Genomic DNA, 20725 nt, shown 5'->3' with positions numbered 1-20725 from the left:
TCCCAGGGAAGGACCTCAGAGATGCGGGCCGCTGGTCCGTCCCCAGAATGCTCCTGTGCCTCAGAGCACGGCTCGGTTTTGCTCTAATTTTCCAATTCTTTAACGAGGGAGATAATTATTACTCGCTCCCCTCCGTTATTACTGGATGAAGTTCATTACTCATTTGTTTCATAACGAAACAGCCCCCTCAGAGTCTCACACCGCGGCCCGGGCCCCTCACCCCGCGCCCGTCAGGCGGCCCCGCCCTGGCCCCGCCCCGCGGTGACGCGCGGCGGCGGCGGCGGCGCGGTCACGTGCGGCGGAGTCAGGCCCGGCCCGCCGCACTCGGAGCCGCCGCCATGCCGCTGCCGCCGCTGCCCGGCCGCCCCCGCCTCGGGCGGGCCCCGCTCCTGCCGCTGCTCCTGCTGCTCCTGCTGCTCCTGCTGGTGGGCCCGGCGCGGCCCATCTCCTTCCAGCTGCCGGGCAAGGCGCGGAAGTGCCTGCGGGAGGAGATCCACCGCGACACGCTGGTCACGGGCGAGTACGAGATCAGCGCCCCGCCGGGCTCCTCCAGCGGACCCTCCGCCAACCTCAAGGTGCGGCCCCGGCCGGCCGGGGGCGCGGGGGTGGCCGGGGCGGGCGGCGCGGCCCCGCCTCCCCTCGCCGGCCGTGCGGGGCGGGGATGGATGGATGGAAGGAAGGAAGGAAGGGGTGACGTGTTCCACGCGTGACACCGGCCCACGCGTGAGCCGACAGCCGCCCGGCCCCGGCCTGCACCGCACCGTGCCAGGGGACTCGCCCGGTGCGAGGGTCTACCAGCCCGCCCAGGAGCTCCGGGTGCTGGGCAGCGAGGGACCAGGGCGGCGCTTTAGCCTGAGCCAAACAGGAGCTTTTTCTCCCCAAAGATGGGGCTGCAGCGGCCCGTCCCGCAGTCTGCCATTTAATCCGCACAGATGCAGATTATCCGGCGCCTGGCGAGATGGGCCGCTGCGATAAAGCTGTAGCCAGGCTGCTGACACCGTGTGAGCAGGAAAGAGTTCTGGTGACGTGGCTTTCCCAGGGCTCCCTCCATGCGGAGGGCCTGGCACAGCGGGATCCTGGCACAGTGCAATGGGTGCTGGGAACATTTTGCTGTACCAGATTCTGGTACCCAAAATGGCTATTCTCATCTTGCTGTGTCGTGACTTGCAAGGATTTTAGGTAGGCAGATATTTGCTGCAGGGAAGAAAATGATCCTGAAGGATCTTCAGGAGGTTCAGAATTGGCAGAGTATTCATAACACATGTGTGACATGCTGCTATGAAACTTCAACATCTTCACTTTGATTCAACAAATTCACTTAAATTCTGCCCACAATCTGCCTTTCCTAGGCTTTTTTCAAAATTCCAGCCTAGCTGAATAAGGTCTGTTGCTACATAGTCAGTTCATTACAAGCTTTCTGCCCCCTTTTTTATTTCTGTCTGCATTCCCAAAAGTTTCAATACTAAGCACGCAAACGGAGACAGAATGGTCTGCTCAGGCGTTTCTGAACTTGGTGTTCTTGAGTATTTCAGACCTCCTGAAACCAGGTTGCTTTTCCAGCATCTGTCTACCAGTGTCTGAAGGCCCTGGCATTATGGACAGTTGTACTTGCTTATGGCTGGGGAAGGCTTCTTCCAGAGTCTTACTTTTTAAAAAATCATGTTGTTCTGTTCTTGCTTCATTTGTTAGAGGAAACTCATCTGTATATAGGCAGGGCCAAGCAGCATTAAGGCTTTAAAATATGGATGTGCCTGGTAAGGCACATGTATTTGAGACAGAGTGCCATGTTCTCACCTGTCTCTTAGTGCTTGGTGACCAACTCTCCTAGTTCTCAGGTTCCCCACTCTTAGGTCAGTTGACCCCAAGGTCTCTTCTAAAACTCAATTTTATGACGCAGAACTTCTCTAGGAAGGTGATGGTGAACCAATGTATCCCATGTTTAAGTCTTAGTTGGCTTTGCTGATGAAGCTAGTATCCGGGTGGTGCTACTTAGAGAAGTTCTTTTTTGTTCAAACCATAAAATGAAATAGTTTGAAAAGCTGCAAAGGAGAAAAAATAATGAATGCAGTTCTTGCTTTCCTTCTTATTGTTCAGGTATGCTGTGTCAGCAGAACAAGCCCCCAGTATGCTGGGCTTGTTCTAAGTGCTGAAACCTCTCTGCTAGTGCCTGCTTTCTCTGTGGTCTGTGCAGGAAGGGTCTGTGTAGTTGAGGGCATGATGCCTGCAGGTACTCTCTGTTCTGCTCTGGATGCTCTGCTCTGGCATCTTGGATTGGGCCAGCGAGCAGAGGAGGGTGGTGGTTAGCGGTGTCCCGGCTCAGTGGGTTCCTGCTGGTGAGCGGGGGTCTGTGTGTGTGTGTGTGTGTGTGTGTGTGTGTGTGTGTGTGTGTGTGCGCTGGCCCAGCGCTGACAGTGCCCCTCTGTTGTGGGGAGCCCGCGGCGCTGCCAGCTGCGGGGGGCGTGGGGCGCTGCCTGGCAGCCGCGTGCCTCTGCCCCACTGTGCAGCCCGACCCTATCGCGCTGTGTGTCAAGGGCAAACAATGCCCTGTCTGTAGGGGATTGTCTTACCGTAAATAACGTTAGAATAGCATGAAAAATTCCTTTCAGGTCGACTCCCCCACAAGCGTTCTGGCCGGGCTATTAGCAGCCTCTCCCGCCCTCGCACCCCGGCTGAATGGGCAGTGTGTGTGGCTCATTTGGGTAATGCTATTCAGTTTTGATGGAAGCGGATAGCAGAGCCTTTACTGTCCACAATGCTGTTCACGAGCTGCAAAGGGCAAAAGTGGATCAGGCTGCATAAAGATTAGCTCTGGTGCCTACAAAGGCATACGAAAATAGTGCTCAGAATAATAGGGGCATATGAGAGCTAAGTTCTTCTAACTCGTTTTTGTGATGGAGAACCTGGTGTACAGAATGTGTGATGTCGTGCTGATGAGGCATCTTGGTTAATTATGACCCCTGCACTAAAACAGCACATGCCACGTTGTGAAACATCCACAGTCCTTTACTGCAGAACGGCCTGCTCACTTGGGCCCAGTGCTTCCCAGTGCCTCCCAGTGCCTGGTGCCTTCCAGACAGGAGGTTGTGGGAACTCAGCACATCACTCTGGATGCCCAGAGTTACTGAGACAACCCTTGGGGGCTCGGAAATCCTGGAATGTTGCCAGAAGCACCTGGTGGTTGGATTTTGACCTTGCAAGGGATGTGCCACCTGTTTGAGGACAAGAGAGTCACTTGGGGATGAATGGCATAAGAATTAAGTATTTACAGGGTGGAAATACAGATTTTAGGATTTTGGTACAGGGAGGTTATGGAGACAAGATGGAGGGATCAGGGCATGTCTTGTCCTTCTTCTTTCTTCGTCTTGTCATCCATTTTCTGTGGTGATGTTGGCACTTTGGGATTGGTTCTTGGTGAAGGTACACTTGCTAATATGGGTGAAAGGTATTGGGAAATAAAGGTAAATATGATGTACGTAGTTTGTAGTATAAAAATAGACGACCGCCCAGTGGGAGGTCAGAGTGCCCTTGGCTGCCTTGCTGGTCAGACCTCTGTCGGGCTGGAAGAAAATTTTGTAGGTGAGAAATAATAAGCAATATCAAAGACTGAAAATCTGAAGAGTCCAGACTCGTCCTTTGAAGCGCAGGCTGTCCCAAGGCCATCCTACGCATGACCGTGCAGAGACGAACAGCCGGAGTGGTCAGGAGGTAGCTGGTGGCTTGTGGCAAGGGGATGGCAGCACAGCTGCCTGCACCTGGCTGTGCAGGCCTGCTTTCATCTGCTTGCCACTGGAAAACAGGTACAGCTCTGAGCTGCTGCATGGGGAACAGTACTCCTCTTTGTTCTCAGACACTTGACAGCATATGGTGCAGGGGCAGCTACAACAAATCCCTTAACAGGCCATTGTGGGATAATCTGTATATAGAGGAAGCTTGTTCCTGAAGTCCTGCCTGCTATGGTTTATACCATAAAGTATGAGGGTTTATATAGTTGATTGTTTTTCCTGTCTAGTGCAGCAGCTCCCATCCATGAGTAGGTCCACACTTGTTTCAAATCCAGAGAGTGCCAGAGAGTTAATTAAGTGATCTAATAAGAATAAAGAGTGTTTCTGTAGAATAGTTCTGGGTATGTAGCCCTTTGGCATGGTGTTTGTACAGGGAAAAGGGCTGGAATAAAAGAGAATGTCTGACTTACCTTTTCCTTGCCACAAATTATATTGTGTACTTTGGTCTTATTATTAAAATTATTCCCAAGCTTTTTACTTTCTTTATCTCTTAAGAGTTTCAAAGAGCCCTAGTAACTTTAGTGTCCATGCTGTTTCAGACATACCTGTTATAAATTAGCATTGAGGGAAAATGGGAAGCACTCCAGTGGATTGCACACTGTTCGTTTTCATGCAGTATTGTAACACCTTCTGTTTTTTTCACCCCTCTCCCCAGTCAGAGTTTCAGCTGGATGGAGCCTTTAATTGAGCACAATTATTCTCAAGTTTGCATCATGAAATTCGTGTCCTTTCTTTTTATACTCTTTGTTGAAGCATTTTTGTAGACCTTCCACAGTTTTTGCCTATTCTTAGTAGTTTTATAGACTTAGTGCAAGGCAGTCATTATTCTGTCTGTGTAGTCTGAATTGTCCTCTGAAGTGGCCATTTTTATGGATCTTGGCACCGAAACCTTGTGTAATTCAGGGCCACACTCATGGTTCATTTCTAGAGCAACAGATGGACCCTTCTCCATTTCACCTTCTGAGGAATGTGACTCTTGTCCCATAAGTCTTCTCCCTATCTCTGTTGCCATGGGAATTCATGATTTTTGCTTGCAAAATAAAGGCAATGAATGACAGTTTGGTTCAGCTACAATTCTTACATGTAGTATATGGGATTCATAGGAGGAAGAGAAATTAGTGGGGGTTCAGTTTGGGATTTTTTTGATTCTTTGGACAATAGATTTTTGTTGGTTTTTTTTTTTTTTTGGGAGGGGGAGTGTTGTTTTTTGGCTGATTGGTGGTTTTTGGATCTAAGACTCAATAATTACTTCTTAGTCACTCTTTGTCACCTCCTGGTGTGTGGATAAGGAGGGGAGGAATTGATGTAGTCACAAAGAAGGAGGGAAACTGTTGAAAGGAGAAAGCAGCAGATCCAAACAGGAGGCTAGGATTACTCTTGCTGCACAGGCAGCGTGAGCTCACAGCAGCAAAGTACTCTGTTTCTTACCTGCATTTTCCCTTTCACAGATAACTGACTCAGCTGGGCACATCCTGTATGCCAAGGAGGATGCCAGCAAGGGCAAGTTTGCCTTCACCACTGAAGACTATGATATGTTTGAGGCCTGCTTTGAGAGCAAGCTTCCTGTGGGTAAGTGAAACAAAATGCTGGCTGTTTCTAGCTTCTGATGAAGTTTGTGTAGCTGTGTGGATTAGGAATATGAGTAAAGTGGTCCACAGAGCACTTTTTGACTTTTAAAGCTGATTTTCAGGAGGTTGTGGCCAATCTCACTGCAGAACATGTGCTCTGTGTGTTGCATTTGAAGTAATCCCCTGTGGTTGTTGTGTAGAGCACTTGGGTTTCCTCTGAAAGGGGAATTGGGCAATTCTCCTGCAGAGGTCACCACAGTTGCAGTGAGTGGCAGTACCAGTAAGCAAACCACACTTCTTTTGCCAGTTCATGCTTCTCCCTGTCTTGCAGTTGAGCCAGGGCAGAGCTGGGTGCTATCATCTCCAGGGCCTCTTTTTCACCCCAGCAGGCCATTTCTTCCCCTTTTGTTAGAATGTGATCTATGCACAATGTGTTCTTGGTAGCTATCCTGCTACCAGGTTGACAACTGTTTAATGAGTTTGGATTTGTGTGTGTAGGGAACGTGTCCTTGATTTGCACCCACAGCTGCTCTTTAAGAGGGGAAATGAACAGGGACGTCAGCTTTGCATATGGCTGCAAGCATGGTTGCCTAACGAGGGCTGAGGCTTGTTTCCTGTGAGTGTGACGCATGTATTGCCTGAGCTCAGCTTCAGGGCAAACGTGCTGAAAGTGGCCAACGTGTGGGCAAAAGTCTCATCAGTGATGCTGTGAGTGCATGCAAGTTTGGAGGTGCTCCATATTTTCATGGCTACTGTCAGAGTTCTGCTCCTTGGGCCTGGTTTTTCTTAGGTCTTATCCTAAAAGATCCCAGAGTGTTTCACAGAGCTTTCACTAGCAGCATTCCTCAACTCATTTGAAAGGCAGCTGCTGTTTTGCTATTTCTGCTCCATATATAAGATGTAAATAGTTTGCAAGTTGAAGAGAACTTTATATAAAGAGAAGGCTATATTCTTTGCTGGGATTGGGAGGGATCTGGCTTGTAACACCTCTTCTATGGTGTTTTACAGATAAAATAGTGATTCGAAATGCTCAGGATTATGTTTTTATTTTACTCCAAAGGTAGGACTTCCAAATGTTCCCTAACACATTGAGACATGCAGGCACTTGTGACTCATCTGGGAGTCACTCATGCTATTTACTTTCCAACACCTGGGTATTTGAGAAGTCTCTAGACAGTCCTGCAGACCTTTTCATAGCTTCCATGTGATCACACACTGAAGTGGGAAAGGTTTCTTTCTTTAGTTGTGTCTAGACTCTTAGTTCGGTGCTTTTGAGTAGAGGTTTCTTGCCTAGACCAAGCCCCTTACAACTGTTTTGATTCTCAAATGTTTGATCCCTGACTGCCTTGTTGCAAGTTTGTTTTAAAGCTTTCAATATGGTTGAGGAGTAAGTATTTCTAAATGCAGTTTCTACCTTGATGACCTGTGGGGCACTGAGCTGCCAAAATATAGAGCTCATCAACTGAGCAACTGGATCCTCTTCTGGAGGCTTTGTTTTTGGACCCAAGTGCCCCAAATTCCACCTGGAGTATCTCCAGACCTCCCATGTCTCTGCTGGAAGTCAAGGAAGTATTAAAGTAAGGGACATGACGCTGTGAGGCTTGATCATCTGCAGGACTTGGTGAAGGTACTTGGAAAGAAGTGACCACGACACAAGGAAGTACCTTGTTTTCTCTGTAAGGTCAGCGTGGGAGTGGAGAAACTTAGCAAGTCTGTTTAATTCCCATGTTTCTCTTTAAAGATTAGGGTCTTTTTTCCCAGTCTCATCAAGTAAGTAATCAGGACTTAGGGCAGCAGCCAAGGAGGATGTTTGTGGAGTATTGAAAGAGACAAACTGTTGGTAGAGGAAACCTAGAGCAGTTGGATCTTAAGGGTCCAAGCAACTGAGATTTCTCAATCCCTAACCACAGAAATGAGGAAGAGGAAGTGAAAAAGAGATCCTATATTGAGGGTTCACCTTATCAGAGTGGAGGAGTTCTTAGGGTGCTTCTTGGAGCTGTGGGTATTTGCATGATGGGCTTTTTACCCTCTTCCAGGCAGTATAGTCCTGTCTTCCTGACCAGTGCTCTGCTCCCAGGCACATTTACTCTCCCATGACATGCTGATCTCAGGTGAACCGCCTGGCCTCACTGCATTCTCCCTTTAGGGCTCTTCTGTGTGCTAATCTTTAGCTGTATGCTCCCTCTGTAATCCTTCTCCTCCCAAACTTTAAGAGTGTTAGGACTCATTTTTTCTGGAATTCCTGTGGGAAAACTTTTTGATATTCAGTTCAACCATCCTGCTTTTCCACTGACTTTGCAAATTAAGAGCTCCCCTAATTTCCCAGGAAACAGTTCAGTGCTCATGTGAGATGACCACTTGAAGACTTGAGGAGTGTAGGTATCAGGAATGTAGGCATCAGTTTAGTTCATGATCTCTGAATCTGGACTGTTTTCCTCTTTGCTGCTGATGCAGCTTGCTCTGGTGAGCCTTGGCTGCCACAGAAGCAAGGGGTTTCTGAGGATTTGATGACTGTGAAGGGAGCTGCCTTGAGCTTAGTAAACTTATAGGAGAGCAGCTTGAGTTTTTCCCTGCCAGTCCCTGACAATGTCAATCTCTTGCAAAATGTCTGCTCTCCATCCCTTTGCACCTGGCAGATTTAAGGTTTCTGGTTTCTTACTTCATCTTGGCAGCTCTCCCTTTCAGTCTAAGAAATTAATTCTTCTAGCTCTGTTCTTCTGCTCACTGGTCTTTTCATCTTTCTCATCTCTTCCTGCAAACTTGAGCTCTCAAGTCAAGTTGCTATAATTTGAGCACCATTAAAAAACCTCTCATTGAACTGTGTGCTGTGAGTTTTTTTCTACAGCTGCTGTTGTCTGTCCTACCTGCCTGTCTCCATGCATGCCAGTAACGTGTGTGGCATAAGCAGTCAAAACTTGTGGTTGGGGAAAGGAGTGCTGGGGGTTGTATACAGCCTGTCTGTTAAAGAACAGTGCTGGGACTTCAGGAGTTTCTTACAGTAACCAGTCTTTTATAAGGAAACAACAAAATCCCATCCTAATCATAATTTATCTGTTGGGCTCTTATTAGTGCATTCCCATAAAGAAACTTAGGAAGCGGTTTGGTAGCTGATAATCCATTTTATCGGTGGATTATTCATTTTCCTGCTAGCAGTAGAAGGTGATTCTGCTCTGGTGTTGAAGAGCTGTTCAGTGAATGGGTAGAAAAAAAAATTGGGGATGTTGTATCAAAAGTCTGGAATATCTTCCTAGCTCCAACTGGAGTGATCCAGCATAACCTGTACATTGAATTTGTTTGTGGACTGAGGGAATGCCCACCTGGCAGCCTTCTGAGACAACATGTGAGTATTGGACATGCTCCTGGATAGAGACTCTGAAATTCATAGTTTAAGTAAATTCAGACGTTGTGTTTTGCTGGCAGCCGGTTGAGGCCAGCTGTATGTCCCAACATGCTGGGATTTGGAAATGTGTTACATACAGACGTATTTTCTTGGTGGGTGGCAGAGAATGATACTCAGATAAGCTGATGTGCAGCATTTTTGAGAGTATCTGATATGACTGTCTTATAATTTTTTTCCCTCTTGTGAATGTTCTCAGATGTGACAGTTTGTAGCAGTTGAAAGAAGCTATAAGCCACAGGTTTCCCTAGCCTGGGGGTATCAGCCTTGAAAGATACCTGCTCTGCTGGTGACTGCAGCCTTATGTGCTGTTAGTGTGGCTCCAGCTGGCAGCTCTCTGGGGCAGTGTTTTCCCAGCTTCAGAAGCCTCTTGCTCTCTCAGGGTTTGCATCAGCAGTGTGGTTCTTGGCTATCTGAGATGGCTGGTGAAGGGATTGCCTTGGCTTCTGCAGATATTCCAGTATGTAAGGCCTCATAGGCCATGTTCCTCAGTTGGAGCAGTTTATCAGTTGCTCCTTTGAATGCCATTTACAGCCATTTCAAGCCATTTACAGCCCCAGTAACCTTGACAAGTTGCTTGTTCACTTCCTGTGAACGTGGGCCTCCCACTTGAATATTTGTCCCTCCGGTGACTTGTCTTTCACTAGGCTGTCTCATAGCAGCTGGTGCTCATGTTCTAATCCTCTGCAGTTTTTACAGTGATTTGCATCTTGTAGACACTCAGTGCTTTTGGTTACAGCTTGTTCTCATTATATTTGGGAGGCTCTCCTTCAGCCAGGATTTATTGTGAAGTCTCTGTATTTTTAGGCTGGACTGCGCTGCCTCCGCAGTTAGCTGCAGACATGGAGGGAGGGGAGGGGAGGGGAGGGATTTGAGTTCTTCCTCACTGGTGGGAAGAGCTGGTGATTTCTTGGCAGACTGACTGTTTCACACAAGGAATCCTTTCATTATGCTTCCAGGAACAGGGAGGATGCCGGACCAGCTCGTGACTCTGGATATGAAGCATGGCGTTGAAGCAAAGAACTACGAGGAGGTATGTCCCCTGGCTGCCTGCACTGCAGGCTTCCCTTTCCCAGCACTCACGTGATGCTTTTGTAGATCTGGGCTCGTGATGGGAAGCTGTTTTCCCAGTGGTGATGAAAGCCTGTCTGCAAACTACAGTTGCGGTGAAGCTTTGTCTGTTACAGGAGAAAAAGAAAAAAAAGACAAACATCAACTAGAATTAATTCTGTACTCTGGGAACTGGAGCCTAATGTGTGAATTTCTTCACTAGGACAGCATGAGCCAGCTTCTGGGCATAGGTATTTAGAGGCAACAAGACACTGAGAGGTGAAGTTTCCCCAGCCCCTGCAGCAGAGGTCGTCTGAATTTAATATCAGACCCTCTCTTGAAGATCAAGTTTCAGTGTTACTAATAATAATTCCTGCCCGTAAGATGTACTGGCTCAGCAGGCCTGAAGTGGCTCTTGTGTGTTTCCAAGAACTGGCAGTGTATCAGTGTAAAGGTGCTTGGCAGAGTAGTAGCTGCTGTGAAGTGGGTATTTGGTTTGAAGGCGTGACATTGGAAATAGGCATAAAAGCCTCAACATTTCCATCTTAGGACAGCTCTTAGGCCCAAGAGCTGGCTGTAGGGTAGCAGTTATTTTGTGGCTGAGACAGTCCTGACTGGTTTGGATGCTGAATTTTTATGGCAGCTATCATGCTTTTGTCTCACTAGAATTTGGGATCAGTCATCCCCCAGTACAGAGCCTGTGCCTGAGAAAATGAGAATTATTGATGGAGAAAGAGTCCCACAGATGATTGCTGTGTCCACTCTGCCTAAGGGAGATGGGAGATGCCATAGAGGGGAGAGTGGGTAGCAGAGGAGGCTGTGCATGGTTCCAGATAGAAAATTAACAAAAAATCTGAGATGGTAATGCTGGTGTTTTTATATCCTTTCAAACTTTGGGCTGTCTGGTCTTGTGTGGTTTAAGTTGGCTGGGAGTACTTCGTATGTGGACTGTAAGGAGGTGCTTGGGGTCAGGGAAGAGCAAAGCAATCATAGCTTAAGTCAGTTGGGAGTGCATCCTACATGGAGAGTAAAAAATGTGCTGGGGGTCAGGGAAGAATGGAGCACTCACAGGGCCAGCTGTTTGTCAACCTGCTACTGAGGGATTGCAAGATGTTGAAATTTTATGGGGTGAATCCCTGAGAGCATAGCTGGGAGGATTATGTTTGCTATATTTACAAAATCCCTTTAAATACCACCCCAAAGCATACTCTGGAGTTACTTTACTGTAGTGCTACCAGAAGCACAATTGCTGTGCAGAAAGGTTCTCTTATGGCTGTGTATCTACATACGCACTGGCTGTACTGATAAAACTGTCTGGGAATGCATCTCTTATGCTCATTAAGGGAAAAGGTCCATGGACAAATACAAGAAAAGAAGAATTTAGACTTGCAGTCCCACTTGATACCAAATGCGGATCTTGGCAGCCCTGGCAATCATCCTTGACTTGTGAGGACCTCTCAAAGTTGTAGACTGTATTGAGCCTTGTTGAACAGATGCCTACAAAGGACTCAAACTGACTTATTATTTGTACAACTGCTGTTCAACCACACTGCTTTGCAATGTGTTTTTTTTTCACTATCTCTCTTCTCAGTTTGCTGTAGTAGTTTTGAGTTTTGACTTAACAGGTTGCTGTAGGGTCTCATAGGGCAGGAATGTTGCTTGGGTTTCTCTTGTGGAATTGCAGCCTTTTTGAGCCTTTTGCTTGTGATGTTCATGTGTTGTTGGGTAACAGTGACCTGTTGTACAGCCCTAGTGCTTCTTGTTGAATTGCTGCAAGGAGACTTGATTCAGGGAGTTTAATGAGGATCACTGATACTGTCCAAGTCTGGCTTCATAAACTTTCATAGATCCAGACATTCTTGGAACAAAGCAGCTGGAATAGTGAGCCAGATTAGAGAATCTAACTGCAATGTCATGTCTTAATTTTCTGGGTTTGGGAGGAATAACTTTATCCATTCAATAAGTAGAAATGAAGATTTATAAAAGTGAAAATATTTCTGGTGGCACTAAGCATGCTTGATGATCTAGGTTTTTTTCCACATTGACTACTTCTTATTAATTCTTGGCTATAGTGTATCTCTTTCTATGCTAGAAGAGAGTTAGGCTTTGACAAATCTTTTAGTGACCACTGGGAAGCTCATTGGGGTTGTTATCCTGGTGCTGGTACTCCAGATGTTCTTTCTAGGATGATGATGTTCCACTATTACAGATGGTTAGTGGGGTTTTTTACAAAATCTCTTGGAGCAGCTGTGCATATTGGGTTCATTAGGGGTAAAAGGTTCCAGGACTGCCTGGGAAAGTTGCGCGTAAGGAAAGACTGGACATGGTACTTAGTGCCATGGCCTAGTTGTCATGTGGTGTTAGGTTGGACTTGATCTAACATGTCTTTTCCACTCTAATTGATTCCACGACGCAGGATACACATCTTAGAATAATGTAGGACTAAAAGTAGCTACTAGATTGTAGCTACAACTATTAAGAGCAGCTGAAGGGGTGCAGATGGAGCAGATAAACCTTGTTTTTTCCCAGTGGAACCCTTGTAGCCTTATGTGAATGAGGAAATGAGGCCTCGAGGAAGATAAGGGAGCTGGTCAGTGCAAGGCAAGCTTGTCAGTACAGCTGCCCAGGACCTTGTGTTTGTTACAGACCTGCTGCTCTAGCAGTGTCAGCAGAGTCTGGGCTGTAGGCATGCAAACTCTGGTGCTAGTTTTTCAGCAAAGGTCTCTGCTGGCAGATACGTGGCCAGGCTGCAGGGTTTTGTCATTTCAATCTACTGGCTAGAAAGCAGGAGGGGGTTAACTTCTCCTTCCTACCCCTCCTCTCAAACACTCCAAACTGACACTGCTGTGCTGGCAGAGCTATAATATACAGCTTGCCTCAGCATAAAACCCTTAGATGATTGTTTGATGGCTTGCTGCTTGCCAGGATATGTGTCATGTGGAGACCCTTCAGTGGAAGGGCTGATTAGCTAGCACTGGCTTGGTCATGAGCATCTCTTCAGCTCTGGCTCTGATCCCCAGGCAGCTGCATCTGAAGTGGCAGTTTGGGGATACCTTTGTGCTGGGTGCCCTCCTGCCTGCCTGTCAGCATGGATCGCTGAGAGATGGCCATCATGCAGCTAGTATCTGAGTAATCCTGTGAGGCTGAGACTGGTGCTGAACTGCAGGTGCTTTGTGTGTTTTCTCTAACTCATTTTTCCTCTGCTGCATTACTTGAGGGCACAGCATCCGGCCTTCATGGCGGGGGCCTGTCACTTCTTGGTAATCGTGACAAATTCTGTTCAAGAACCGCAGTTACCCAAACCGTGGAGAAGTGTCAGGAATTGCATTTAGCTTCCTTTGAGTGTCCTTGTGTCGCGCGTTTTATGTAACACGTGTGTCAGGTTATAGCCACAGCTGGGGCAGAGACACATGTCTACACGTTCCACTTGAACACTTGCTGTTGTGTGCTGTGCTTTCTAATTGAATTTGCGGCGGATTTTTGGTTTTGGATGCCGAGCGTGTGAGGCGCAGCCGGGCGCTGTGCGCAGCAGCGCTGTCCCGCCTGGCCCGGCGCTCCGGGGCAAACGCGTTGTTCCCGACGGGAGCCGGGCCCCGCAGCGGCCCCGCAGCGCCACCCGGCGGCTCGGCGTCCCTGCCAGGAGCCTGGAGGCTCTGTCAGGGATGAAACCCCGAGCTCTTGTGGGATAATGAGGCCGCTGCTGCTGGGACCGGGCTGCCTGGGCTCTCTGGGGCGCTAGCGGTGGGAGTCTCGGTGCTAATGGGTTGTGTGCCCACGGAACTGTATCGAATACATATGTGAGTTAGTCACCTGTATCTCAGTCTGTGCCTTACACTCACTGGAGGTTTTGTCATGTGGCAAGAGCTTCTACCCACTCCTCAGAAGCCAACTGTGAATTAGCTAACATGAAGCCGAATAAGGAAGAAGTGTGCTTGCATGCATGCTGTGCTCCTCCATTGTGTAGGAGGAGTAGTAGGAAAGTGTGTTTCAGAAAACAGGTGGGAGAAGTGATAGTGTTTTATGCAATGGTAGTTTCTGGCTCTTAGAGGTATTTCCCGAGGGGAAGGATGCCCCAGATCTGTAGCGCGTGGGGAGGAGTGGCTCAAACTGGCAGTAAAAACCCATGTGGGAGCTTTTGGTTTTGGTTCAGTGATTTGACTCTCCTGTTTTCTAGATTGCTAAAGTGGAGAAGTTGAAACCCCTGGAAGTAGAATTGAGACGTTTGGAAGATCTTTCAGAGTCCATCGTTAACGACTTCGCCTATATGAAGAAACGAGAAGAGGAGATGAGGGACACAAATGGTGAGAGACTGTGTGCCCCTTCAGAGGGACGGAACTCTAAAACCCCTAATTTCTGTTAAATGTGTTATTAGGGCAGCATTTAGAGATCAAGCAATTATGGTGGTCTCTGTCTGTTCTGTTCCTAGTAAGGGAAACCTGGAGCAGTCACTGAGTCTTGTTGTTCTGTCTCTAGAAATCATTTCTTTCTGTCTCCATTCCTAATGGGAATTACTCTGTTCCATTCAGTGCTGCCCATTAACCACACTTCACCTTGTTCCCTCTTTTTATCCTTCTTGTTGTTCCCTCTGCTTTTATTCTCAAGTGCTGCTGGTTCTCAGGTGCCCTTGCCTTCATGCTATCTTGCTTTTGCACGGGGGAGGAGAAAAAGTCCTGGGAATTTTACTGTCTTGGGTGCATCCTGTGATGCCAGACTCAGGTGCAATGGTTTGTTTTCTGTTTCAGAGTCGACAAACACACGGGTTCTGTACTTCAGCATCTTCTCCATGTGCTGTCTCATCGGCCTGGCCACCTGGCAAGTTTTCTACCTGCGTCGCTTCTTCAAGGCCAAGAAGCTGATTGAGTAAAGGAGCAAATCTTCTTCCCCCTCCTCTCAGACCCAGCTGGACACCACTGGGACCTAGCCATGGCCTCCTGGAGCCATCTCACAGAGGATACCCACTGACTGGAGCTTTTGTGGAGGAACTTGGACCTTAAAGGGGGAGGGGAGCCTGAACATCGAGGCAATGGGGGACTTGTGAAATCCTGTTGGATGTTGAGGGTGGGGGAGGTCATGCTGGGTTTGGTTATTCCTGGGGCAGTGATTAAATAAAAAAAGATGTTTCCATGACAGCTGCAGCAAGTTTTTGCGCTGTCTGTTCTCCTTCTATAATCATGGCTTGATGATGTCTCCCATCTGTCTGTGACTGCAGTGTTACTCAGAACCACCTGACCCCGCTGCGCTCTTTAGGTGGCATGCAGGTCACTCTGGGGCAGAGCAGGGCAATTCCCTGTCCTCACCAGCTGGGATCTAAGCCTCGAGCAAATGGAGATGAGTGCAAAGCAATAGGATTCATCATTCCAGCAGGGCTGAGAATAGAGGGTCATCCAAGGTTTGGTCCCTGTTGTGGACCTCTGTGTTTCTCCCTGTGGGAGCTGGTGTCTTTGTGCTGACAGGTCAGGGCACTTGAGCATATGGTGATTCAGCCTGGAGGAAGGGGAGCCTTCTAAGGCAGGCTTGGAAGTGTATTTGAGCTTGGAAAGAAGCCTGCTTTGCTCAAATAACCTATCCAGCCTTGGTCCCACCCTTCCCCCACATGTTTGTCTTGGATTTGCCTCTCTTGTTTTGAAATGGTGCAGCAGCTTTCCTGAAAACCTTGGTCAGGAACAGGCTTTTGTGCAGGAGGCCTCGGTCAGATGTAGTCACAGAGCAGAGGGGAGCAGGTCATGCTAGGAAGTTTGCTCTTACATTGAGCAGGAGACTTCTCATCTATCCAGGCAGCTGGCTGAATGTCATTTCATGAGACCTCAAAGCAGGGTAAGCTGATGATAACATGAGGTATGAGGGTCTGTACCCTGCATTGAGGTCCGAGGGTACAGTAGTTCTGTGCAGGGTAGCAGAGGAATTGGAAGAATGTGGATGAACTGAAAAAAGGCAGTACAGGGTGGGAATAGGCTAATTCTACATCTGAGGGGGCAGTCTGTACTGTGCCCTCAACAGACCTGTTATTTTCCTGTGCAGTACTAAATAGTAAGAGCCAGCAGCTTCTCACCATTTCTCAGCTGTCCATTGGGCACTATGTTAAAAAAGCGAGGCTGGGAAAAAGCAGGCAGGTTAACTTCCTGGACTTGATGCAGTTTTTAGGATGTGATTACAATTCTGTCATCGTCTCTGCATTCCTTCAGAGCAAGTGGTTCAGCAGCACAGCATTCTGGTGTCCTGTGTCTGGATTCTTCTGGGTAGGTATGGGGTTGTCATGGCCCTGGGCCCAGCCTAGCAGTTTCAAAAAAAGCATAGTTTTATAATTTCTCACCTGAGTCTGATCTATTGCTAGGAAGGAAACAGTTGTCCAGGGTGAGGCAGTGGAAAAGAGGATGTAAAGATGATCTCCTGTTGTCTAAATACATTAGTTCTTTGCCATTTCCCAGTTCCTGGAGTTGTTAATTCCACTGCAAGTACTTTGATTGCTTTTAATTTGTTTGGTTTTTGATAAGGCCATATTAGGATCCTAAGTCCACTCCATTGCCCTTGTAACCATTTTATCCTTTATGTTCTTGAAAGCTGTTATAGTGCAGAACAGCAGCAGTGCCACAGGACTGAATTACAGAAGTCATTTGAAGGTAGTTTTAGGTCCTACAGTTTGAAGCCTGTAGATCTGTTAAGGTTTTGCTTTTGTTTTTATATAACTTGAAAAGACAGTACAAAAAAGGGTCTTTTCCGGTCTTGTCTGTTTTGATATCCTCTCCCCATCCTTATCTGAGTACAAAGTTACCTTAAAAATGATGGTGAGGCCTTAAGTTCCCCAGGTGACTGTTACACTCTAATTGTTCTGGTGTTAATGTTTTGATGTTCACTGTACTGGAGTAGTTACTGGGGAGCAGGTGTGGGGGACTGGTGTGGATTTACCTGTAATGACTGGTTGGGAGACTTTTGTCAGCTTTCTCAAATAAAAATTTTTGGGGAAAAACAACCCACCTCACCTTGTTGCCGTGAGTCTTGTCCTCTCTGTGCATGTTCCTACGGGTTGCTGTTCCCTGAAAGTTGACCTGTTGCAGGAAGTAGCAAGTAAACAGAGTCTCCACAAGCCTTAGGCTTCTCTAGTAACAATTAATTCTAGACTTGGGAATGGTGCACAGGCTTCTCTGTGGAGTGGGACCAGCGCAGCAAGTGAGGTGTCCCAATACAGGTTACCATTTTTTGCCTTTCTCCCTCCCCCCTTCCTAATTATATTGCTCTGTGGGGAGGAATTTTGAGGCTGGTAGTGAAACAAGGGCTGGTGCTCTGGGGTACAAGATCCAATTTTTCACCAGCAGCTCTCACGTAAAATTTTGTTCATTAAGACAAACAGAAGTACTTTCAGTTTTGTACTTCAGAGGAGATTGAAAACTCTTGCAAAGATGAGTTGGTACTATGTGAGTGGCAGATACTGAAGAGGGTGGTTAGGCATTTACTGAAATGCTTCAGATCTCCTCTGCTGGCCCTGCAAGCCTTTTGCTATGCAGTAGCCAAGTGAAATATGCCACATAACAAGACTGGGGACATAAAAATGCTAGATAACTAGTTAGTACTATCAGGGAGGATTTCAGGAAGGGGAATTCCCAGATCCCTTGATAAGGATTAGCCTCTGCAAGTTCTTTCCCCGGATGAATATTTTCAGTATGTGAAATCATACAGCTGCTTGCATGCGGTAGGTTGGTAATGGGTCTTGGTGGTTTTACAGCACTGGGGGTACAGGGCTGGTGTCTTCGTTACATTTCTCTTCTGGGAAATAGCCTCAAGTTGAGCTGCTGCAGATGCTTGGGTGTGAGCCCATCTTTGTGTGTGACAGATGCATCAGTGGTAAATCTGTGATTGCCTGTAGCAAACTGCATCAGACGTTTGCAGCCTCTTCCACCCACTTCTCAATGTGACTAACGATTTAATTATCACAGTACTTAACTCAGCACGTGAGCATTCCCAAGTAAGGTTTATCTTTGTGTGCTCTGCCAGCGTGGGCTACACCCTGTATAGGGTGCCCACTGCAGCTGCTGTTTGCCTACATGTGGGAGGGGATGAGCATTTTACACACTTGCTCATTTTTTAGATGCTGCTCAGGTATGTGAGAAGTAACCCAAGTGTACAACATCTGTGTTACCTTCTGACTGGCAGATGAGAGACATTTGACTCAAACTGGTTTGGCAACTGGTTGTCAAGATCATGAGGGGATTCCTACCCATACATTTTGGCGGGTCCTGAGGCAGAGGTTTGGGAAAGTAGCTTGGTCTCTCTTTACCTCTGTAAATTCATGTGGTATATTTTTGCCTCCCATATCTTTAGTTGTGTCCTTGTGCTGTACTTGTCTTTCAGGTGCCTGAGATGGCCATGATTTTAGTGAAGAAAGTCTTTGGGAAATAAACTCTTTAAGTTGAAGGTGTCTTATTGGGAAAGAGAGACCACAAACCTGAAATGGATAAATCTTTCAGAGAAGAAAAAAAAAGGTTAGGTCTGTTGAAGACTACAGGAGTTCAGTGTTGACAGGTTTTTACTGCTGCCCCTTATCCACCTAGAAAATTTGTCAGACTTGTGCTTGTGTTTTCTTCCCCCAAATCACTGCATGTGATGGTGTGGTAGCTCGGCAGACCAGAGCCAGGTAACTTTTCTCTGAGGAGGCTGGAAAGAGCAGAGGATTTAGAAAAACTGTGAGCTGGCTTTTCTTGGACCTTTTTGTTAACCTGAAACAACTGACCCCAAGCCTTTGCCATTGCACTAAAGCATTTGTATTTGCTCAGTAATGTTTGTAGAAATCCTATTTTGCTTTGCACTAGAAGGATTGTCAGGAGGTAGAAATTCCTCTGTTCAGCTGCAGCTGAAGTGCCTTAAACTTTCTGCAAAACTGTAGTAACAGATTCCTGTTCTGTTCTCCTATTGCCAGAGGTCCATCACCTCAAACTCAATGCATTAGCATCTGTATTTCAGCTCACTGGCACAGCCTGCCAGAGGAGCAGTGATGTCTTGGTGTCCATCCCAGTGATCTTTGCTGTGAGGATCATTGGTTTAGCTCTTGGTTGGAGAAAGCTGCTATCTCCTAAAGGACTAATTTGTTTAGTACTTCAGTTTCTGCAATAAAATGCACATGTCAAATAACTTCCTTTGGGGGCACATAACCCTCAAAAAAGCAATGACACGACCATGTTCACATTGCTTTCTCTCACTTCCGTGGTTTCCTGTCACTTAAATTCCTTTCACAACTGGTATTCCTGAGGTAGCTTTTAAATCGATTGCATTATGTGATCTTTGCATAAACTGCACCAAGATGTTCTGTTGGAACTGTAATGGTAAGAACTTGTTTTTCCTTGATTATTTGGTGGATGCTGTTCCTACAGCTGCCAATAGATGAGGCAAGCAGAGGAGACAAGGTGCTTGTGTTTTCCTGCTCTGTCCCATGGCAGCTCTGGTCTGACCTGCTGCAGAGTTTTACCCTCTTGCATTTTCTCACCCATACCAGCTGCTTGGGCTTTTCTTTCCCCCCAAGTACTTTGTTTGGATAATCTTCCTTCACACATAAAGTATTTGCTATCTATATGCAACAGGATTTTCATGGTGTTGTCTCCTTAACTGTAATTAACTATGTAGATGCCCTGTCACTTCTTTCTCAGCATGGGCTGATTTTCCTTGTAATATGTGAGCTGTTATTTCCTTAGTAATATAACCAATGTAGTGCCTTGACTCTGAAAACCATGAATGAGATCTTTGAAGTAAGGCAGAAGCTTGCTATGGTTTGGTTTAAATGACAGTTTTCCTACCCTTACCCAAATTCATCCTTCAATACTCATTTTGCAAGAGAGAAAATGACACATGGCCCCTTGATGGGGCTTGATGGTCTGATTTCTGTAAATGCTTGAGTGAAAAATACAGTGTAAAGTCAGGTAGGCTTTCTTCAATCATATTCCAATAAACCTAAGTGCACAGTGACTGCTACTTACCTTAGGGGCATTTTGCTGTGAGAATTATTGCCTGCTTCTTAAAGGGCAGTAAAGGCAGTGCTGTGGGGTGGCTAAACCTGATTGTAGCTACTACTGTAAGCATTTTGTGGAAGAATTTGTAAGACACTGTAGATAATAATGGTCAAGATGGCTCTACTTTTCAAATAGGAAAAATGCAGATTGACTTTTTCAGTTAGTCTTCTGATTTTCTACAACCGTTCAAAATTCCTTAATCCCATTTTCATGAGATTTTTGTCATGTAGATTAAAAAAAATTTAAAAATTACTATTTGCCAGGTGACATTTTCCCAAGTACTCTCCTTCCAAGGGAGAGAGCAAATGATCTTTAGCAAGACGCATCCAAGCTTTTTCATCTATTACTGCAAGCTTCCTTATCCTAAAACTGACACACTGTCTTTGCTGCTGCTGAGGACATCATCTTTGTATGGAAATAGTTTCAGTGCACAACAAATAGATGTTGATGTATAACTTACAAATAGGTGTATACAATGCCAACCAGCTCTTTAACCTTCAGCACCTTGCAAGGAGCATTGCTCATTCCTCCAAGCATCTTCCCAAGGTAGTGAAATAAGAGCTGACTGGGCTCTGTTGTGCTTGGGTTTAGGGCTTTGTGCTTCAGCTCCTGAGGTCTCTTGTAAGCATTGGATCACCTGTCTTGGAGTGAACGTTCTCCATCATTCAACTCTGCTTTCTCACCTGTAGTTGTGACTGCAGAACCTTGAAAATAAAACATTGAAATGATGATGGTGTGCATCATTTGTGAAGAAAATGAGTCAAGGCTAAGAGTAGGATTGCAAATACTTCTTCATGACAGAGAAGTCATTGCAGCTTCAGCTCTAAGGTTTATGAAGTTTTTAGTTTATTTGTTCGGTAGAGAAAGAATCATGAACTGTGAGTGGCACAGAGAGGGAGAGGGCTATGCTTTATTAACAGTGTGAAATGTGTATCC

At 46.6% G+C, this 20725-nt stretch overlaps 1 protein-coding gene across 1 annotated transcript; it reads left to right on the top strand.

Moving 5' to 3' along the window:
- The first annotated feature begins 307 nt into the window (after nucleotides 1–307).
- Nucleotides 308–16768, top strand: TMED10 (transmembrane p24 trafficking protein 10). The gene is made up of 5 exons (XM_059473739.1): nucleotides 308–575; nucleotides 5231–5351; nucleotides 9707–9780; nucleotides 13972–14098; nucleotides 14540–16768. The coding sequence occupies exons 1-5, from the start codon at nucleotides 339–341 to the stop codon at nucleotides 14659–14661; spliced, it is 681 nt and encodes a 226-aa protein (XP_059329722.1). The 5' UTR covers nucleotides 308–338; the 3' UTR covers nucleotides 14662–16768.
- Nucleotides 16769–20725: the final 3957 nt, after the last annotated feature.

This window comes from Ammospiza nelsoni, chromosome 6 (assembly GCF_027579445.1).
Source record: "Ammospiza nelsoni isolate bAmmNel1 chromosome 6, bAmmNel1.pri, whole genome shotgun sequence".
Lineage (NCBI taxonomy): Eukaryota > Metazoa > Chordata > Aves > Passeriformes > Passerellidae > Ammospiza > Ammospiza nelsoni.
This window is presented reverse-complemented; position numbering and strand designations above follow the sequence as displayed.